The sequence below is a fragment of the Natrix helvetica genome (assembly GCF_964273705.1).
Source record: "Natrix helvetica genome assembly, chromosome: 14".
In the NCBI taxonomy this organism is placed as follows: Eukaryota; Metazoa; Chordata; class Lepidosauria; order Squamata; family Natricidae; genus Natrix; species Natrix helvetica.
Window position 1 is genome coordinate 12,767,514 of NC_138564.1, and position 20,863 is coordinate 12,788,376.

Consider the following 20,863-nt stretch of genomic DNA (forward strand, 5'->3'; position numbering starts at 1 on the left):
GATCCCAAGGGCTTTTGAGAAAGAGTGTGAGAGTGGTAACTTAGAAAGAAAGTTTGCTAATTCACTTGGAGTTAGATTTTTAAAAATGAGCCTCTCTGGGAGTTTGTGTTTCTGCATAAAAATTCAAGGCCGTGTCACCTGCAAGTAGAACAAAGGTGTGCAGCCATGAAAAGAGGATTGGCCAACTTCCTGGTTCTCTCGAAGGGCCATCTTAGGCACTAAATATCATAAAATATAATCAGTTTTAAAAACTCTCACCGTTTTTAAAACAGTCTCCTCTGTCCCACTGCGCCTTTGGGACATTTTGAATAATGGGAAGAATTCTGCACATGGTAAAGAATCATTTGACTTGACTCAACGCGGTTTCCTAACTCCTTCGTTGAGAAAAATCAAGACACCACTAGTTTAAAACTCCAGAGGAATAATCCAGTTCAATCTACGTTGAACAGGAAAAGAGAAATAAACAAATAAACCCAACCTTTAATTTCCACTGAATCAACCCTAAAATAAAAAGGGAAATATTTCCTAGTGGCACAGAAATGTTTTGTACTCTGCTTGCTTCGACAGCTCTGTGGGCAGGAAGTTGTGAAAACTGGATTCGTGATCGTCTAAAGAGCAACAAGATCCTATGAAAAAGGTGATTAAGATATGCAATAGTCCAAAAATGACAAGAAAAAACTAATATGACATCATAAACGATTGCATCAATTAGGAATACGCTAAATTTTTGCTTCCCCAAATATATACAGAGGAGATAGTTATGTTATAGACCTGGGTTTTTCTCAATCTTGACTGCTTGAAAACCGGTGGGCTTCAACTCCCAGAATCCCCCAGCCTGAGGAATTCTGGGAGTTGAAGTCCAACTATCTTCGAGCAGCCACGGTTGAGAAACACAACGACAGATCGAGAAAATACACCAAATATCAACAAACACAAATCCTGTTGTGGCCGGAACTTGGCAACAGCCACGGTGACCACTCTTAAGCATGTGCAGAGTGCGTTCCCTTCGTCACCCCTGAATCGCAACTCGAATCTCAAACACATCCGCAGCGAATCCCAGCAGGAAAAAAATATATCTCAATTTGTATCCTTTGCTAGCCCCATCCTGAAGCTATTCATGCCTAAGCAGAAACTTGGGGGTAGCACCCCAAAAATGATCTACAAGCTTGCAAAGATCGACAGGAAGCCTGGGATATTCCAGCCTTTTCCAGAGCAAAGTGTCCAAATCAATATCCAAAATATTCAGGAAGAAAAGGAGAACCAGCAAGGCATTGTGCCGAAGCTATGCAATGTATTCCTCCACGCCCACCCACCGGCCAGCCGGAGGGACACATATTTTGCGTGCATTGGAGCAATATGCACAAATATGGAGAGATCCCTCGGATAACCAACGTCTAAGATTTTTTTTTTTTTTTGCACAACTGAACTCCTCAATCTAACAGACTTCCCTTTTCCTGAAATATCAAGCAATTTATGTATTTTTAAAAATGCATCGCCAGTCGGCGACACATTCAGGCGGTTGGCAGAGACGCCGAGACGTTTTAAAAATAAAAACAAAATATTCAGAAATAAGACACGAACTCCCTAAACAGTTCCTTTCTGACCAAAGGCTCACGCTCCCAGCTGTGGAAGTTGCAGCTGGCCAGGCAGCGGTGCTGATATTTTTTTCCCCAAAATTGGGGGGGGGGGGGGAGAAGAGAGACCACTTCCACCCTCTTAGATTGCAGCCTCCTCCCCCTTTCAAAGCACCCCCCTCCCCCTTCCCCAGGGGCCCAAAGATGCCAGACGAGACGGATGCCCAAGGAGACAGGCGGAAGTTTTACGGCGGTGCAAACGTGAAAGGCAGCATTGCATCATTGCAAGATTCATAATAATAATTAATTTGGAATGTATGGGGTTGTTGGGAGCCTGGGCAGGTTAGGTATTTAATTCGGCTGTCTGTGCGGCTTTTTAAGGTCAAAAAGACCCCCTTTCCCACCCTCAAGGGAGAAAGGGCCTTGATGGCATTTATCCTGATAGTCTTCCTCCCTCTCCCCCCCCCTGCCCACCCCCCCCCTCCATTGCCTTCCTTCTAGGTTCTTTCCAGCTAGAGAGCAACCAGAGCATGCCTGTGGGGAGAAGGGGTGGGTGGGTTTCCTTTGAAGTAAGGTGGCCCCCTCCCCAGATAAGCTGCATGGGGAAAACGACAGGGGAGAAATCGGATGCATTCTGGGAGGGGGTAAGATGCTCCAGGCAAGCGTGCAAGGCTGTAGACCATGCAGGGGGAGGGGGGATGCAGATGCACTTGGTAGACCCTCCCTCTTTTATGGAGGGGGGGGCGCTGATCCATCTGCGGGGGTCTGCATGATGAATGTGCCCTCCCCCCCTTTACAACCTGACGGCCCCTTCCTAGGAAACCTCGACCCCCACCAACCCAGGGCCTCCTCACCCTGCCTGCCCTTCACCCACGGGGGGGGGGGGGGAGAAACATCTGGTAGACCCCTCCTTTATGGGGAGGGGGCGCTGGTTGGTCTGCGGGATCCCTACGATGAGTGAGCAACCCTTTTTGTAACCTGACAGCTGCCCCCCCCCCGAAACCTGGATCTTCACCCTGCCTTTCCCCCCCAAAGCAAGGTGTGTGTGCAGATACACTTGGTAGATCCCCCTCCCCTTTTATGGGGAGAGGGTGCTGATGTGTCTGGATCCCCCCTTCCAGGCCCTCCTCACCCTGCCTGCCCCTTCATCCATGGGGAGGGGGGCCACAAGATACATCTGGTAGAGCTCTCCTTTATGGGGAGGGGGCACTGATCTGTCTGCGGGGTCCCCACGATGCGAGGGTTGGGGGTGCAAATACGCTTGGTCGATCCCCCTCCCCTTTTATGGGGAGGGGGCGCTGATGCGTCTGGATTAACCCCCCCCCCACGTCGCATGGGGATGGAGGGGGGGAGGGCAGGCAGGGTAAGGGTCCAAGTTTCCTGGGAAGGGTTGCAAAAGGGGGGGGGGAAGCTCACTCATCGTGGGGACAGATCAGCGCCCCCTCCCCATAGAGGAGGGGGGGTTACCCAATGTATCTCGTGCCCCCCTCTTCCCCCATGGGTGGCTGGGGAGGGGGGGCAGGCAGGGTGAGGAGGGCTCCAATCGCACCAGCGCCCCCTCCCCGTAAAAGAAGAGGGGGATCCCGCAATGAGCGAACCCCCTCCCCACTTTGCAGCCCCCTCCCCACCAGGAAGACGGGGAACCAACGCCCCCCCCCCCGCCGCCGCCTTGCCTGGTTCTTGTCGAACTGCTCCCGCTCCGCCTCCAGGCTGTGCCCGACGCGGCGGCTCAGCACGCGGGCCGGGACGTTCTTGATGGTGTTCATGGCCCCCGCGACGCCCGTCCGTCCGCCCGCCTTACTCGCTCCGCCGCTCCGGCTTCCTCTCCGGCCGCAGCCGCGCCTGCCAGGGAGCCCCGCGGGGCGTGGCCCGGACGTGGCCACGCCCGCCACACGCCGGCCACCAATCGGCGGCCGCCGGGGAACCGCGCCCCCCCACCCGCGCGGGCAGCCAATCCACGCCCGCTCGACTGCCACGCCCCGGCCACGCCCCCGCGGGACACACACACACACACACACAAACTCTCTCTCTCTCTCTCTGTGCCCAGGAAGCCGGTTCAGCCCGGAGGCTGGCAGCATTGGGCAGGCGGGCGTTGGTGCTGCTGGTCATGCCAAGCCATTAAAAGCCATGCCAAATACAGGGGGGGTCCTTGAGTTACGGCCAACAATTGGGCCCGGCATTTCGGTCGCTAAGCGAGAACAGTGACAAACACACACACACACATCCGTTTTTACAACTTTTCTTTTGCCCCTTTGGTTAAGCGGATTGGCACATTTGTTAAGTTAAGGTAAAGATTCCCCTTGCGTTTCTATCCACTTATGGAGTCCTTCCCAAGGCAGATGTTGTAGATTCATATTATTAATAATAATATTGTTCAATATTTAAAGGCATCAGCACAGGATTATTATCACTAGGTAAAAGCTCCCCTCGAACATCTATGCTAGTCGTTCCCGACTCTAGGGGGCAGGGCTCAACTCCCTTTCAAAGCTGAAGAGCCAGCGCTGTCCAAAGATGTCTCCGTGGTCATGTGGCCGGCATGACTCAACGCCGAAGGCACATGGAACGCTGTTCCCTTCCCACCAAAGGTGGTTCCTATTTGTCTACTTGCATTTTTTACGTGCTTTCGAACTGCTAGGTTGGCAGAAGCTGGGACAAGACACGGGAGCTCACTCCGTTACATGGTGCTAAGGATTCAAACCACCAAACTCCAATCTCTGTGATCAACAAGCTCAGCATCTTAGCCACTGAGCCACCGTGTCCCTTTTGTTAAGTTAGTCACGTGGTTTTGAACTTGGCTTCTATCAGAAGGACGCAAAAGGAGAATTTCGTGACAGCCAGCCCCCTCCCCCCCAAAAAAATACATTTCCAGTTGTATAAAATTATACCTAACGGCGACTCTTTCCAAGCAGACTAAGCTATGAATCTGCGCAACACATTTCTAGAAATAGCTTTTATTCATTTCCGCATAATACTTAATTTTTTAAAATATATATTTTAAAATATATATATATAGTTGTGGGGGGGAACGACCGCCAGCATTGAGCTGTGAGTTTTGAGGATTTGTGGGTGACAAATCCGAGGACATATTCCGGCTTCAGGAAGGTTTTTTTTTTATTCCTGTGGTAGACAAAACACGAGACAGCTGGTCTTACACCAGAAATGATAAAATAAAAATAAAACAATTTTGGGTAAAGCAAACCCAAACCGGAGCGACCGCGTTCCCGATTCGTTTCAGGGTTTTTTTTTTTGCTGTTTTTATTCACGCATTTGGAAAAACACGGGCCGTTATAACCTCAGGGATATTTTTAAAAAAACAATATTTACTTCTGAAAACTGACTTTGTATCAGGGCTGGAAACTTTTCTCTCTCTCTCTCTCTCTCTCTCTCTCTCTCTCTCTCTCTCTTTTTCTAGTTTTTCCATTGCTGTGTAAACAGCCGACATTCCTGCAAAATTGCCAATTACGGTATGTTTACACCTACCTTTAAAAAAATCAGGACCAGCAAGATTTGCAAAGCTGCCAGATTTACCAGAACTGGCGAAAGCTCTGTGAGCCTGAGACGCCCCCCACTACAAGGGGGGGACGGGACATTGTGGTCTGAATTTTCGTTCATGTGATAATGAGGACGCTGTGAAAAACGTCCGTAAGTCCCCCTTTTTTTTTTTAGTACTGTTGTCACTTCCGACGGTCGCTAAACAAACTATTGTAAGCCGAAGATTCTTTGCATTTTGTTCCACCAAAATTTGCAAATTGTGGGAGGGGTCAATAAAACTGAAGTTTAGAGGTTCCAGAATTTCAGTAGCCGAGTTTCTACCATTTACCCCCCAGATCTCAGCTCAACAAAATGCACAGGTACAGTATAGGTGGTACCTTGCTCAATAACTGCGAGATGGACCTTGGAGTCCTAGTGGACAATTGTTTAAATAGGAGCCAGCCGTGTGCAGCAGCTGCCCAAAAAGCCAACAGTTCTAGGCTACATAAACAGAGGGATAGATTCTATTCTATTCCATTCTGCATTCTATTCCTATTCCATTCTAATTCTAATTCTATTCTATTCTATTCTATCCTATTCTATTCAGTGGTGCGATGCACAAAAACAGGAGCCGAAAGAGGGAGAAAAAAACTTACTTGGGAAGTGAAAGGAGAGTGTTTCATTCTAGATTCTTCCTCTACGGGCTCCTTGCGTTCACGAACGGACTTGGGATCGTCCCCTGCCTGTCAAGAACAACCGAAAACAACGTCAAAACCAGGGAAGGCGTCCATGACGGCCCCCATCTTGCTGTTTTGGACCTCGCCCTCCGGACACACACACGCCCCCTCCCCCCCAGTTGGAAAAGCAAACCCTACTGTGTGGAGGCTGCCGGTCGGGCTGTAGCCAGGGCTGGCGCTGAGCAGGTGGCTGTGGTCCAGGTGAGTGAACATCTGCCGGGTTTCGGCCAACATCTGCTGCAGCTTGTCATCGGTCGAGCGGTGATCCTACGAGAAGCCGAACAGAACGGTCATCCGGGGAAAATTGAGCCCACACAGAAGGCTAAGCGAAGGTGGGCCACCTCCACAACCCGTCAGTGACAAGACAAGCCGCTAGGATGTAAAGTGAGGACAAAACACACTCCCTTCTATAGCACTGATGATGTTCCCTAGTTGGGTCATGAAATGTCTGTAAGAGAACCACCAAGCTCAAAGAGCAGCAAGGATGCCAGTCCTTTTCCTCTTCTTCTTCTTCCTTCTCCTTTTCCTCCTAGCCTTTCCCCTCCCCCACTTCTCCTTCCTTCACTCTGCAAACCCCACTCCCTTCTAGCACTGAAGATGTTATCTAGTTGGGTCATGAAATGTCTGCAAGAAAAAAAACAACCAAGCTGAGGGAGCACCAAGGATACCACAGTCCTTTTCTCCTCTTCTTCTTCCTCCTCCTTGTCTCCTTCCTCCGTTCTGCAAACCCCACTCCCCTTCTAGCACTGATGATGTTACCTAGTTGGGTCATGAGACGTCTGAATAAAAACTACCAAGCTCAGAGAGCACCAAGGACCCTTTGCTGTGTTTTGTCTGTGTGGCTGGGGGAAAAAAGCTAGAATTTGGGGAATCATCACCACTAATATCGGGCTAGGTTGGGTGGGGTCAACAGACAGAATATCTTGGGTGGGTTCTGATTGGAGATACTTACGCGATGGGCGGGAAGCTGGTTACACCCGGGAGGTACCCGGAGGTCTGGAGGGTGGTCTGAGGCTGAAGGCATCTCAGGAGGCTTAGTCTCCTTTGACCTCTGGGTTGATGTGAAACAGGGTCCATCCCAGTCAAAACCGTTCAGGCTCCCATCCTGGTTGCTGTTAAAATCATAATTCAGGAGCAATTGTGATTATTAACAGCTGGACAATTCCTTTCCAAAGAAAATCAGATCTATGCTAGATCAGGTTGGGGATTATTTGAATTGGCACCCTGGACCAGACAAACTGCAGATGGTCAGAATCTGTTTAAGGCAGGGGTGTTTTGGCTTTGTAACGGAGATGAGCACCGCCCCCTAGAGTCAGGAACGACTAGCACATACGTGCGAGGGGGGAACCTTTACCTTTACCTTGGATAAAGGCATTTTCACTTTACAGGCTGCCAAAGGAGGGGCCATTTGACACCTCGTGAGCAAAACCAGACAGACTGTTTACAAATTCCCCAGCGAGATCGACAGGACCCGGCCACATTCCATGCTATTGGCACGTGGTCTTCAAAGTGGCTGGGAGATGATCGATGCTGGTCAGACCAGCTTTAAGCTGAACTGTGTGTTTTTCCTCCCAAAAGGGCCATTAAATCCCCTCCAGGTTCCACCTCGCACACATATGCTAGTCGTTCCTGACTCTAGGGAACAGTGCTCATCTTTTCAAAGGCAACTAAATGGAGGTAGCAGAGTGTTTTAATGGCCGGATGCCTTTCATGTTGCCAATGAGGAGTTTTGTTCAGCAGATATATTCTCAGTGTGCCGAAAGAGAGAAATACCTGCCTCTGCCTAGGATGGGGATAGGGACAGAACCCCAAAGGCTCTGATGCTTAGTCAAAATACAGAACCTTGTCAACTCGGGAGCATCCGGAGGCCTCGGCGGTAACTCCACGCCCCATAAGCCCCCGCCGTCGTTCTCCACCGGCTTCAGCATTTCGGTCCACTCCTGGTTGGAGCGGTAGAGGCTGGCTTTATGGACGGCGCTGCAGGCCGAGCAGGCGGGGTGGCTCCCCGGGTGGGGAGGAGGCACACAGGGCCGAGGGGGGAGTCTGCCCAGGTCCGCGGGGGCATCTTTGCAGTCCCCGCTGGCTTTGTCGGAGAACCTGGGCGCCAAACAGCCTAAGGTCGCTGCGCAGAAGTTCGCCTCAAACCAGTGTTTGTGTCTCGGTGGAGGGGTCAGCTCCGACGTCCAAACCGTTTCCATGGATCTGGACATCCGGGGATTGTCCAGCTGCGTGGCCGAGCGTTCTTCCATCTCCCCGGTGCTCCTGGGAGTGCTCAGCATCCCCTCTTCCCGACGGAGGCATCTGGGATGGCGAAACGGCCCTTCGTGTCCATGCTCCGCCTGCTGTTCTTGCCACCTGCTTTGGGCTTGGCAGGAGTGCCCGGCTTTTTTCAAAGGACAGTCGGGAAGGTGGACGAAATGGGTGGGGATCTCCCGTCGGACTTCGCCGCCGAGGGAATCTCGGTCGCCGCTGCTCTCGAGATCCGACAAAACCATCCCTGGGCTGAAAACAGGAACAGCTGAGGCCCATAATGCGATTGAGACGGCGCTGAGCTGAATATCATTCCTTCTGCCCCCACCCCTCCACCCCAAAGCTGCTTTACCTTCCGTCCTGCGATCCTGCCCTGAGTTTCTCTTGGGAAGTTTCCAAGTGGAAATGCAGGAACTGGAGATCCTGCTGCTGTTTCAGGTAGATCTGGCAACGGAGGACAAAAGAAGCCATCAAGCCCCAGGAAGGTGGACCTTTTAACTTCCGGGACATTCAGCCTAGAACTGTGATGTCGGATCTATGGCAGGTTGTCCCGACAAAACCCCCTTTTATTAATTGGCTGTGAATTCTGTTCATTCACCTCCAGCAAAGTCTTTCGAGGGAGGAGTTACGGTCACAGACCTTATCTCGCTTGGAGAGCTGCCAGGCTGATCTCTGCAGAACTTGGAAAGGAGTCTCGGAGAGTCAGGAACCAATGAAGCGAACTAATGGTCTCTCCTGCAAACTCCACTCCCCTTTCACTCCTCTTTTATTTCCTCTTCATTGTCCCCTGTGGCCTTTCTCCCAAGTCGACCCCTGTTCTTTAGCTCTTCGCTTCGTCTGGCAGCTCTGCACATGTGCACCCTGGGAACAGTCTCCAGCTGTTCGTCTGCCTCACTGATGCCTGACTCTGAAGGCAGCTGATAACTGTCAGACGGCTCTGGCCCCCTCTCTGCCTCCGACACAGAGCCCTCGTCTGAGCCTTCCCCAGAGTCCAGGTTCCTCCCCAACCTCCTCACTCTCCAAATCAGCTGCCAGCTCTACTGGCCGCTGGTGTGATACAACAGCAGCTTCAAAACGAAACGATGCCAACATTCCTTGCATTTGATAAATCCCCTTTTTGTTCCACTCTGCAAAATACAAGGCACTCACAACCAGAAAGGGGAGCCCCACCTGTCTCAAATTGTTCAGTTCCGTGTCCGTCCGAAGCTGCTTCGATTTGGCTGACAGAAGCAGCTGGACTTTTCGATTTTCCCTCTCGGCTGCAGGGGGAAAAGAAAAGGGTGGGAGAGTCGGTTATTTTTCCAGAAGCCCCCAAGAGAAACCATAAATGTCTCATTGCAAGAGTGGCGAATATCTGAAGCTCGAGTGAAGGACGAGGGCGAAGGCTCTTTTCTCTGAGCTTGTGTGTTGGTTCCCGAACGTTTCGTCACCCGACCGGGTAACATCCTCAGCACAGTATAAGGGATGTTAAGGGGCCATTTAGAATTCAAGATTCAGCAAACCTTCAGACTTGCTCACCGGTAAGCATTAATTCATTACTTAAATAAACATTTTCTTGCTTGAGCTGTATAATTTCTTCCCTCTGGGCACTGTTTTCTTTGTTTTTTTCACTTAGATCCCCTTAAAAAAAGAGAGAAAAAAACATCAAACCAATCTCTCCCTTCATGTTTTCTTAAACAATCCCTTGCAATTCAATTGGCTTTTAAGACTTGTGGGCTTCAACTCCCAGAATTCCCCAGCCAGCACGACTGGTTGGGGAATTCTGGGAAATGAAGTCGACAAATCTTAAAAGTTGCTAAGGCCGGACATGCCTGCTCTGCATATAATTTACCTTTCAGTCTGCTTGCTTCCGACATCATTTCCTTCAGCCTGAGTTTAAAATTCTGCTTCTCCTCGTTGAAACTTCTTTCTTGCGTCCTGCAGGCGCACAGAGCACTTTCTAACTTTTTAAATTTGCTGGTAAACTCGGTGATTTGATTGGTTGCTTCGAGGATATCGTCATCCTACCGAAACCAAGAAACAAATGGCGTTTATTGCATGACTTTGATGAAAAAGAAGTTTTTCAACTTCTTTGAAAAAGGTATTTTTTGGTGAAGAGCTTCATTCCTCATGGTGGACTGGAGAATTCTGGGAGTTGAAGTCCACCCATCTTCCCCATGTTGGCTGGGGAATTCTGGGAGTTGAAGTCCACCCATCTTCCCCATGTTGGCTGAGGAATCCTGGGAGTTGAGGTCCACCCATGTTGGCTAGGGAATTCTGGGGACTGAAGTCCACACATCTTCAAGTTGCTGAGGTTGAGAAACACTGTTAGAAAGGATCAAATGGATCCACTTTGGGGCCCCTTTACCTCCCAATGACGGGCAAAGATTGGCAGCAAAATCTGAAGGACCCAAATAAAATACCTTGAGTCTTAAAAGCGTCAGAAGTTCTTGTTCTCTGGCTTGGAGTTGACCCATTTGGCTTGAAAGGTCCATCACGGAGCCAACCAAGGTTTGGTTTTTCTCCTAAGAAAGAGGAAAGAGACAAGAAGGAAGGCCGGAGATCAACTAGCAGTCCTCCAATATTTGAGGGGCTGCCACAGAGAGGAGGGGGGGGGGGTCAAGCTATTTTCCAAGGCACCTGAAGGCCAGAGAAGGAAGAATGGATGGAAACTGAACAAGGAGAGATTCAACCTGGAAATAAGGAGGAATTTTCTGACAGTGAGAAGAATCAACCCATGGAACAGAAGTTGCCTTCAGAAGTTGTGGGAACTTCACCCCTGGAAGCTTTCAAGAAGAGACTGGGCTGTCAGGAACGGTGTAGGGTCTCCTGCTTGAGCGGGGGGGTTGGACTAGATGACCTATAAGGTCCCTCCCAACGCTGTTAATCTGATAGTGGCCTACCTCGAGGGTCTGACATTGAAGAGAAGTGTCGGATGCTTTTCGAGACAACTCCTGCAGCTTCTGCTGAGTGTTTTCGAGTGTCGAACTGCAGTTATTCTGCAAGGACCCCAGGAGTTTTAATCTCTGGGTCAGGGTGGATATCATTTCATTTCTCTTATGTAGCTCATCTGAGGAGGAGGAAATCGAATCTTGTTAATGATGGTAAACCGACATTTAATTCGTTCCCCTGCCTCTCTGTTTTAAAATTACGATTTGAAACTCTGCTGCCCGCATTTCTTTTTTTGTTTCAAGGTTTTTATTTTTTAATACAAATTTTAATAATCTCATATAATTGTCTGGGTCTTTTCTTTTACATCCTCTCATTTACACAATCCACTTTCCAATTTCTGCCAAATTGTTCCCTTTTAATGTTTTCATCTTTGTACTTGTTTTCCCCTTGATACATAAACAATACACAAACCAATTGCCCCTTTGAAACTATACCAAATTATCATTTCATATTTCCTCTATTAATCTGTTCTACCATAAACAACATATGTCCTCTAATTCAATTTAAACATAAGATAGCATTTCCTTCCATTTTTTTATCCGCAATTAACAATGTTATTATAATTTATTTATTTTTACCATCTGTAAAATGGGAATATCAATGCCCATAGAGCAGGGGTGTCCAAACTTGGGAACTTTAAGACTTGTGGACGTCAACTCCTAGAATTCCCCAGCCAGCCATGCGGGAGTTGGAGTCCACAAGTCTTAAAGTTCCCAAGTTTGGATACCCCTGCCATACAGGCTGAGCTCCTTTGCCCTGGGCTTTGTGAGACTCACTTTCCAACCTGCTGCTTCGTTCTTCCAGAGTCAGTATTTTCTGGCGATCCTCCTCCCAAGCCAAAAATTGCCTCTGGTGTACAGCCACCATGTTGTTCAGCTCCTTATCACGATCTTTCAGCTCCGCAAGTACCAGCTGGATTTCCTTCTTCAGTTTCTGAACTATATCGCTCTCTGATCTGGAGGCCAGGTTCTAACAACGAGAGAAAAAGAGATTTAGGGAAGGAGTAGCAGACTAGAGTAGTATACACTATAAGGGATGCAGCGGCTCAGGGGCTAAGATGCTGAGCTTGTCGATCAGAAAGGTTGGCAGTTCGGTGGTTCAAATCCCTAGCACCACATAATGGAGTGAGCTCCTGTGACTTGTTCCATCTTCTGCCAACCTAGCAGTTCGAAAGCACGTAAAAAATGCAAGTAGAAAAATAGGAACCATCTTTGGTGGGAAGGTAACAGCGTTCCGTGCACCTTCGGTATTGAGTCATGCTGGCCACATGACCACGGAGACATCTTCAGACAGCACTGGCTCTTTGGCTTTGAAACGGAGATGAGCACCGCCCCCTAAAGTCGGGAATGACTAGCGTATATATGCAAGGGGAACCTTTACCTTTACTTTTAATACACTATTGTGATATATCAAACACCCCTGACCAATTCTCTAGGTGAATCCGTGCATCCTGAAGGGTTAACCTGTAACTTCAGTGACATTTTAATATTTCACATTTCCCTACCTGAAAGGGACTGGAAATACCCAACGCAGAATTCATCAGGTTTCTGAGATCAGAGCTGCATCAAACAAGCCAACTTCATTTCAGGTGTAGCACAGATGCAAAGCAGAGATACTTCTGTTATCCGGTGACTTTTTTTGTTTATATATATACTTTTTAATTTAGGGTTGATTATAATAGTGAGTCTTAACACAAAACAACTGAAAGAGAAAAAAAGAGCCAAAAGTGCAAGGGATAAAAAGAGGAAATTCACTGTTTAATACACAGTAAATACACACAAACACACATCCAGGCAGGTGAAGCCATCTCTACACACAAATCCCTACATTTGTTGTATGATACACATTGATATACACTCAAATCCACAGACACTTAACCCCAGGCCTGAGGAGGGGAGGGTGCACCTGGTACATTGTTCCGGGGCCCATGGAACTCAAACGAAGCTCATGAAGGGGAAATTTTTTAAAAAATTACAAAACATTTTTTTTTAAAAGAAAAACAATATTGGATATATACGTCAAACTCTATATTTTGTGTGTATAGCTAGTATATTTTAACCTTTTATATGGAAAAACGAATGTGTAAAAGTGATAACTATAAAAAAAGAACTATATGTGAATGTATATCTGTAACTGTATGTAAGAGATTAAAAAAAACCAAATACCCAGTGTGAACTGCTTGTGGGGATACCATCCCCAAAATACACTAGTTGAGAGATGAAAAGAGATAACCACCACAACAGAAAAAGAACGAGAGGAGAGGAGAAGAGAGGGAAGGAAGAGGAAAGGAGAGGAAGATGGAAGGGATAGGAAGAGAAGGAGAGAGGGTAGGAAGAGGAAGAGGAAGAGAGGAGTAGGGGAAAGGTAAGGGAAGAAGGAAGAGGAAGGAAGGAAGGTAGAGGTGAGGAGAGGGGAGGATACAACAACAGAAAAGGACGAGAGGAGGAGAGGAGAAGAGAGGGAAGGAAGAAAGAGGAAAGGAGAGGAAGATGGAAGGGATAGAAAGAGAAGGTAGGGTGGGAAGGGGAATAGGAAGAGAGTAGGGGAGAGGTAAGGGAAGAAGGGAAGGGAAAGGAGAGGAGGAAAGAAGAAAGTAGAGGAGGGAGGGAGGGAGAAAAGAAAGGAAAAGGTAGTGATAATACAAAATAGGCGTAGGGGATAGCAAGCAAAGTGACCCAGAAAGTATATTTTAACCTTTTATAGGGAAAAACAAACGTGCCAAAGTGATAAAGATAAATAAGAGCTATAACTAGGCGAACGTATAGCTGTAACCATATGTAAGAGTTAAAAATAAATTAAATAAAATTACTTTAAAAAAAAAAACCTAAAAAAAAATCCAAATACCCAGAGTGAACCCACATCTTCACACACACAGAGACCCACCACCCCACTACATTCCTGGCTCCCTACACTAACCCGGCCACCCACGCCCACGCGGGAGAGCCACGCGCTTGTACACTCAAGGGACCCCCCCCTACACACACACGCAGTTACTACACTCGCGTCCCAGGAGCTCCCACACCCGCCGGGCCCCTTCCCCGTCCCCGTCCTCCCCATGGCTGCTCCTCCTCCTCCGGCCGAGGACAACCTGCGCGGCGCTTACCTGTCCCGGCAGCGGCGCGGAGGAGGAGGAGGAGGGGGGCGGACCGGAGGGAAGACCGCGGAGCCTGAAGTCCGCGCCAGTTTCAGCCTTCGGGAGTTCGGCCAGCGCCGAGGGCGGTTGGCGTGGCCTCGGCGGGGATTCTCGGCTGCCCCATGGCGGGTGCTTCTCCTCCCTCTCGTAACCCCACCCGAAGGAGCTCCGTGGGACCCTCCCCAACACTCCCCCGGCCCGTTTCCGTCCCCACAGACGGCAGCTCCTCACAAGAGGAGGTTCAGAAAGAGATTCCTTTAGACTAGAAGAGAAATAGAAACGGAAAGAATGGAATAGGGATATAGAATAGAATATAAATGGAACACTATAAATAGAAGAGAAATAGAAAATGAAAGAAAAGAATAGAATAGAAAGAATATAAATGGAACACTATAAATAGAAGAGAAATAGAAAATGAAAGAATATAAATGGAAAAGAATATAAATGCAACAGAAGAGAAATAGAAACTGAAAGAATAGAATAGGGATATAGAATAGAATAGAATTCAATAGAATATAAATGGAACACTATAAATAGAAGAGAAATAGAAAATGAAAGAAAAGAATAGAATGTAAATAAAACAGAAGAGAAATAGAAACAGAAAGAATAGAATAGGGATATAGAATAGAATATAAATGGAACAGAATATAAATAGAAGAGAAATAGAAACTGAAAGAAAAGAATAGAATATAGAAAATGAATGGAATACAATAGCATTAAAAAAATGAATAAATAATAGAATATAAAAAATGAATACAGAAAATGAATATAGAAAATGAATGATGATGTTACCTAGTTGGGTCATGAAACGTCTGCAAGAAAACCACCAAGCTCAGAGAGCACCAAGGACCCCACAGTCCCCCTCCTCCCTGCAAACCCCTTTCCTAGCATTGATGATGTTATCTAGTTTGGTAATGAAATGGCTACAAGAAAACCGCCAAGCTCAGAAAGGACCAAGGACTTCCTCATTTCAACCCTGAGCTACAAATATTCTCCTTTATTGATCATTTTTATTTTTTTAAAAAACAGATGGGAGTGTGGCACATCCCTAAGGAGTTTGCGTTCACACATTACACCCGGCCCTCGTGTACATTTATTTGCTTCCAACGAAGCTGCCAACTCGGGTTGAAACCTCGGGGTAAGAAAACCAAAGACGCACACACGGCCAAGAACAGTAACTTCTTTATTAACGCTCTACTTCCAGCCGAAGCATGAGAGGAGCTCACGTCCCCCAAATTTAAACTTTGGCAAAGAAGGATCACAGACAAAAAAAAATAAAAAGCAGCAAATAGACCACAGTAAAAATGCCACTGGGGGGAACATGCCTCTTCAAACAGATCTGTCAGGGAAAGTCCCGCTTGGACTATCTTGGCTAGAGTTGAGTGTCTGTCCAAAAAAAAGGGCCGGAATTTGTGGCTTTTCCAAAGGAATCTCACTTTTTCACTTCTCCCAGATCTTCAATGCTGTCATCGTCCACCTGCAGCACAGGAGTTCAAACGTGTTTATTACATGAGAAACAATCACAGGGAAATGAACTGAATGGCTTGACTTTGAAAGATTATTTCGGGGAGGGGGAGGAGGGGAGATAATTAAATTTCTTTAATTCCATGTTTAACCAAGGGAAGAGTCAATCAGTCAAGAGATTATACATTCCCATAACCAACTAGTTTAACAAAACTACTTGATGTTGTGGCCTGCCAGCAAACAGTGTAACTGACAGCAGATTCGGAGAGTGGGGAGGGTTGGGGAGGAACCTGGGCCAGTCCTGGAGTCTGGGGAAGGCTCTGATGAGGGCTCTGTGTCGGAGGCAGAGATGGGGCCAGAGTCTGACAGTTATCAGTTGCCTTCGGAGTCAGACATCAGTGAGGCAGAAGAACAGCTGGAGCCTGTTCCCAGTGTGCGCATGTGCAGAGCTGCCAGACGAAGGGAACAGCTAAAGAACAGGGGTCGACTTGGGAGTAAGGCCAAAGGTGGACGATGAAGGGCCCTTCCCAGAGGGAATAAAAGAGGAGCGAAAGGGGAGTGGAGTTTGCAGGAGAGACCATTAGTTCGCTTCATTGGTTCGTGACTCTCCGAGGCTCCTTGCCAGGCTTTTGCAGAGATCAGCCTGGCAGCTCTCCAAGCCAGAGAAGGTCTGTGAGTGTAAATCTTCCTTTGAAAGACTTTGCTGGAGGTGAATGAGCAGAATTCCCTCAATTAATAAAAGGGTTTTTTGTTGGGACCAGGAGTTTGCTTCATGCTCTTGGAAAGCCTGGGTCAGAACAATTGAAGACATGGCATGCGAGGAAAAGAGATATGGGGAAGGAAAAAAAAAACTAGCTTGATCCAAGCTTTTAGGCAATACATGCAAAAAAATCATCTATTGATGTGGCTGCTTAATGGAATGCAATCGATCCATTGCAGCAAAGAGTCAACCGTCGCAGCCAATTAACATCACACAATATCAATTTCTAATTCCCCACCAGGATATTTGCTCCACTGCAAAGTCTTAAATGCAAGGGAAAATCCACTTTAATTAAAAAGCTCCTTTTTTAAAACAGAAAGCCAGTCCGATGAGGTCCCAGCGTATTACCTCAGGCCACTTTTCCTGAATCACTTCAATGATGTCGTCTGTGAAATCTCCCTGAATAATTATTTCATCCTCCCCTGTGACCGAAGCACCGCAGGAAAACTTCTGAGCAAAGAATCTTTGGGCCTCCTTAAGATCTATTTCTGTTTGGAGACGAGAAAAAGAAATAAGAGACCAAGACACAGATTCTTACTTATTAGTTTCTAAGCTCAGGTTTTTCAAAATCGGCAATGTTAAGATGGGTGAATTTCAACTCCTAAAATTCCCCAGCCACCTATGGCGTGTTGGCTGGGGAATTCTGGGAGTTGATGCCTTTGTTGTTGTTAGTTGCGATGTCGTGTCTGACCCATCGCAACCCCATGGACCACGTTCCTCCAGGCCTTCCTGTCCTCTCCCATCCTCTGGAGTCCATTGAAGCTCAGACCGACTGCTTCGGTGACTCCATCCAGCCACCTCCTTCTCTGCCGTCCCTCTTCTTCTTCTTTTGCCCTCCATCCTTCCCAGCATGTGGCTCTTCTCCAGGGAGTCCTTCCTCCTTCTCATTAGGTGGCCAAAGTCTTTGAGTTTGCTCTTCAGGATCTGGCCTCCTAAAGAGCAGTCAGGGTTAATCTCCTCTAGGACTGACCAGTTGGATGGCCTTGGCGTCCAAGGGACTCAATGCAGGAGTCTTCTCCATCTGTTTTAACATTGCTAATTTTGAAAAACTGTGTTCTAAACCCCCAACCTCTTTCCAGTGACAAGACTGAGCCATCCCAGAATCCCAGCCAGATGTGGAACAACTGAGTCAGATTATAGAAGAAAAAGCTCTCTCTTCTGACCTTAAGACCAAAATTGTAGGCTCACAGTTCAAAGGGAACTTTCGCATCATTTAGAATATAAGCTGCGAAAAACTGATCCTATCTCATTCTCCTTAGTAGCTTACAAGATGCTCCGGGGATTAAAAAAAAAAATTCTTTCATACTAGCTGATCTCCACCGATTTGAGCCCAGAAACCTCTGCAAAAACATGCTTTCGCTTAAACTCACCAAAAGTTGCAAGACCGCATACTCGCGTGACGTATTTTTTCTTCGCCCGGGGGATTTTTGCTATCGTCACTTTCTGAGGCACCGTTTTCTTCTTCTGTTTTATCTGACCCCTTCCACCTGGGTGGCAGGCAGAAAAGGAAAGGGAATAAAACACCTTTTCAGAATCTGGTTTGAAGGAGGCGAAAAGAATCGACTGGCTTTCCGACTCTCCCACCATCTAAAGTCACCTCAAAGCACCTTGAGCAGGGGGCTGGACTAGAAGACCTCTGAGGTCCTTTTTAGCCCTATTCTCACCACCCCAGCAACAGTTACATGACCAGGAGATTAAAAAAAATAGGAGTTGTGCTTTAATATGGTCTTAAGAGAAAAAAAGCTGTATCCAGCTAATAATTGCCTCTCTTTTGTTTTTTCTTTTCTTCCTCTTCACCGATCATTCCTTGGCCTTCTCCGATGCCAGATTCTTGTTTAGGGCAGTTTTCTGGAATTCAAATGTACAGAGTTATTAGGGATATCAGAATATTGCAAAAGAAGAAAAGAAAGCGGTTGTAGATTTCTTTATGAGGCTCCCTTACAGCGATCCTATTGAGAGTTGTTTCCAATTTAGCCAATTAAGTATTTTTTTTTCTTCACAAAAATGCAACTTTTCCTTTTGCAGCCCGGAAAATCCTACTAGATTTAACGCGACGGTTTCCCAGACAAACGAGGACGGGATTAAGGAAGTAATTCCACGCTCGAAGGTCACAAAAGTATATTTACCTACAGTAAGCTTCGCAAATTCATTTGGGAAATTCTTCTCTAGCCACTGCCTGCATTTTGCCATATCAGGCATGTATTCACAATACTGGAGGGGGAAAAAAAAACAGAGTAAAATTATTGGTTGAGAATGGCCAAATGTTTATAGCGCGACACAAATCTTTAGGACTTGTATGTAAGAGTAGAGAAATCATTTTGGACAGCTGCCTCTTTTCACACAGGGGAATCTGCTCTGATGATCCTTTTCTATAATAAAAGCTATTTTAGCCATCATTTTACCGGTCAGTCCTAAAGTCCTAGAGATGAAGCCTGACTGCTGTTTAGAAGGATTCCCTCGACAAGAGGGTAGGAAGGCCTGGAGGAACATTGTCCATGGGGTTGCGATGGATCGGACACGACTTCACAACTAACAATTTTAGTCATCTTCAGAGAGATCAATGCAACTGTGAATAGGCCGAGCTGGCATAATTCTAACCGTGTTACTCTACTGATTTCCAGTTAAATCATGACACAAGACAAACATTTTTAAAAGCTCTCTAGTGTTTTCATTGACTGCGCAAACCAAGCAAAAACTCAAATGAAAGCAACTCACCTCTGTTGGCAAGGAACAGACTGGGGAAGAAAACGGGAAAAATGTTTAAAGCCATGATAATGTTTTCCCGTATAATCCAGCTTAAACGTCTTACTTAAGATGGCCATCTCCACGAGGTCTCTGAAAATGTGCCTGTCCTACAACACCCATTAGCCCCAGCCAGCATGGCTGATAAAAAGAGATGGTGGAATCATGCCAGAAAACCCACAAGGCTTCTATCCCACGGTGAAGACCGATCTTTCTAATTAATGTGTTGATTCCTATCATGAATTCTATTTCCTTGGCTACAAGAAATAGTGACAATTATTTCCTTAGTTCCTATCATGAATTGTATTTTCTTAGTTATAGAACACTGTTTTGCAGAATAAGCTAACTTAGGGTAAAGGCTCCCCTTGCACATATGTGCTAGTCGTTCCCAACTCTAGGGGGCGGTGCTCATCTCCGTTTCTAAGCCGAAGAGCTAGCACTATCCAAAGACGTCTCCCTGGTCATGTGGCCGGCATGACTCATGACCCTATTTTTCTACTTGCATTTTTAACGTGCTTTAGAACTGCCAGGATGGCAGAAGCTGGGACAAGTCACGGGAGCTCACCCCGTTACGCGGCGCAAGGGATTCGAACTGCCGACCTTTCTGATCAACAAGCTCAGCATCTTAGCCACTAATATCTAGACATTGTAAGCTAACTTACATTGTATTAATTCCTCTCTTTTTTGCGAACGCCTAGTCCCATTTTTAAAAACCCAGACACACAGAAGATAACGGTTGACTTTATTAAAGTCTTCCTCAACCTCAGAAACTTTTTAAAGACATGTAGATTTCAACTCCCAGCATTCCCCAGCGAGCTAAATCTACTGAAGCTGAGAAACACCGCTCTAGATTAAAGCCTGCAAGTAACCTTAACTGGGATAAGTGGAAGGAAACCCACTGGCGACTTATGAAGCTGCCTTTTCCATGCCTACCTCCACAGTAGAGCACCCGAAGGGGATAGTCTACATCTGGTCTGGCATTACACCTTTGGTCTCCCCGGCAATCCAGGACCACGGGCTCCACTGCCGTCTCCATTCCCGTCTCACCCAGTCCAGAAACCGGAGACCTTCCGTTCAAAGGCCAAACCTAGAAAGAGAGAGGTGGTGGTGGTGGAACCTTCAAAGATCAGGCAGAAAACTTAAACAGTAAACAGGAACAGAGTTGGAAGGGACCTCGGAGGTCATCTAGTCCAATCCAAGGAGGGCTTGTAAAATTGACCCCCCCTTGGATGGGAGACACCCCCCCGCCCTCCCCAAATAAGCAGTTGCACCCCAATTTAGAAAAAAGGGGGGTCTGCAGCCCTGCCAGGGCTGGGCTCTTCCTAGGGGGAGCCTGGAGGCCAGCTGGGGAGGGGGGGGGGAGAGCTGGGAAAGGTGGCCCCCCGCCCCGCCAGCCAGACCCCCAGGTGCCTCCCCCAAGAGGCTCAATGGTGGAAACCTTTAAAAAAAACCCCAAGAAAGAGGAGAGGGGTTCCCCTTGGGTGGCTGGAGGGGGGGGGGCGTCTCTGAATTCCCCAGCCAGGAAAAATGGGGGGGGCAACCCGAGCTGGGGAAAATCGGGGGGGGAACCCCAGACCTCCCCCTCCCCCACCGAAGCGCCCCCTCACCCCAGCGCCCCCTCCAGGCGGTTCGCTCGGCCGGCGGTTCAGCAGCAGGAAGGCAGGCAGGCAGGCAGGAAGAAAGGCGGGAGGTCTCGCGAGAGCAACGCCGTTCCCGCGAGAGGTGCCCGAGGAGCCGCAGGGTCGGACCAGAGGGAAAACCTCAGCTGCTCTTCCTCGGCTTTTTTTCCCCTCCTCCTCCT

The 20,863-nt window shown here is 47.6% G+C and overlaps 3 protein-coding genes across 4 annotated transcripts in view; all 3 read right to left on the reverse strand.

Annotated features, from left to right (window-relative positions):
- The window catches only part of HIP1R (huntingtin interacting protein 1 related), a 33,567-nt gene extending 30,145 nt beyond the window's left edge, over positions 1 to 3,422 (reverse strand). Inside the window, exon 1 of the mRNA XM_081966632.1 lies at positions 3,248 to 3,422. Coding sequence (XP_081822758.1) covers positions 3,248 to 3,340 — 93 coding nt within the window. The 5' untranslated portion in view covers positions 3,341 to 3,422. The remainder of the gene's footprint in view (positions 1 to 3,247) is intronic.
- An 861-nt stretch (positions 3,423 to 4,283) lies between these two features.
- CCDC62 (coiled-coil domain containing 62) lies at positions 4,284 to 14,229 on the reverse strand. 2 transcript variants are annotated; one of them, XM_081966797.1, is made up of 14 exons: positions 14,067 to 14,229; positions 12,468 to 12,664; positions 11,740 to 11,932; positions 10,915 to 11,081; positions 10,435 to 10,536; positions 9,864 to 10,035; positions 9,551 to 9,652; positions 9,203 to 9,291; positions 8,385 to 8,476; positions 7,625 to 8,284; positions 6,735 to 6,894; positions 5,921 to 6,049; positions 5,702 to 5,788; positions 4,295 to 4,691 (listed from the first exon to the last, which is right to left on the reverse strand). In XM_081966797.1, exons 2-14 carry the CDS (start codon positions 12,501 to 12,503, stop codon positions 4,686 to 4,688), a joined length of 1,995 nt encoding a protein of 664 aa, XP_081822923.1. In that variant the 5' UTR covers positions 12,504 to 12,664; positions 14,067 to 14,229; the 3' UTR covers positions 4,295 to 4,685. The 2 variants fall into 2 exon arrangements, with proteins under 2 accessions (XP_081822922.1, XP_081822923.1); XM_081966796.1 differs by having other exon boundaries at positions 4,284 to 5,788.
- Positions 14,230 to 15,266: 1,037 nt separating this feature from the next.
- On the reverse strand, positions 15,267 to 20,857 carry DENR (density regulated re-initiation and release factor). Its single transcript, XM_081966639.1, has 8 exons — positions 20,670 to 20,857; positions 19,996 to 20,149; positions 19,036 to 19,055; positions 18,447 to 18,531; positions 18,085 to 18,168; positions 17,691 to 17,807; positions 16,669 to 16,808; positions 15,267 to 15,573 (listed from the first exon to the last, which is right to left on the reverse strand). Exons 2-8 carry the CDS (start codon positions 20,096 to 20,098, stop codon positions 15,529 to 15,531), a joined length of 594 nt encoding a protein of 197 aa, XP_081822765.1. The 5' UTR covers positions 20,099 to 20,149; positions 20,670 to 20,857; the 3' UTR covers positions 15,267 to 15,528.
- Between the last annotated feature and the right edge of the window lie 6 nt (positions 20,858 to 20,863).

Excerpts from the sequence above, each read along its gene's own strand:
- CCDC62 (XM_081966796.1), bottom strand. The coding sequence starts at position 12,503 with ATGAATTCTGCGTTGGGTATTTCCAGTCCCTTTCAG. Across the intron at positions 10,036-10,434 it reads TGACGCTTTTAAGACTCAAG|GATGACGATATCCTCGAAGC; the intron begins GTATTTTATTTG and ends TGGTTTCGGTAG. Across the intron at positions 9,292-9,550 it reads TAATGAATTAATGCTTACCG|CCGAGAGGGAAAATCGAAAA; the intron begins GTGAGCAAGTCT and ends TTCCCCCTGCAG.
- DENR (XM_081966639.1), bottom strand. The coding sequence starts at position 20,098 with ATGGAGACGGCAGTGGAGCCCGTGGTCCTGGATTGCCGGGGAGACCAA. Across the intron at positions 19,056-19,995 it reads TCGGGTGCTCTACTGTGGAG|TCTGTTCCTTGCCAACAGAG; the intron begins GTAGGCATGGAA and ends TTTCTTCCCCAG. Across the intron at positions 16,809-17,690 it reads ATGCGGTCTTGCAACTTTTG|AAATAGATCTTAAGGAGGCC; the intron begins GTGAGTTTAAGC and ends GTCTCCAAACAG.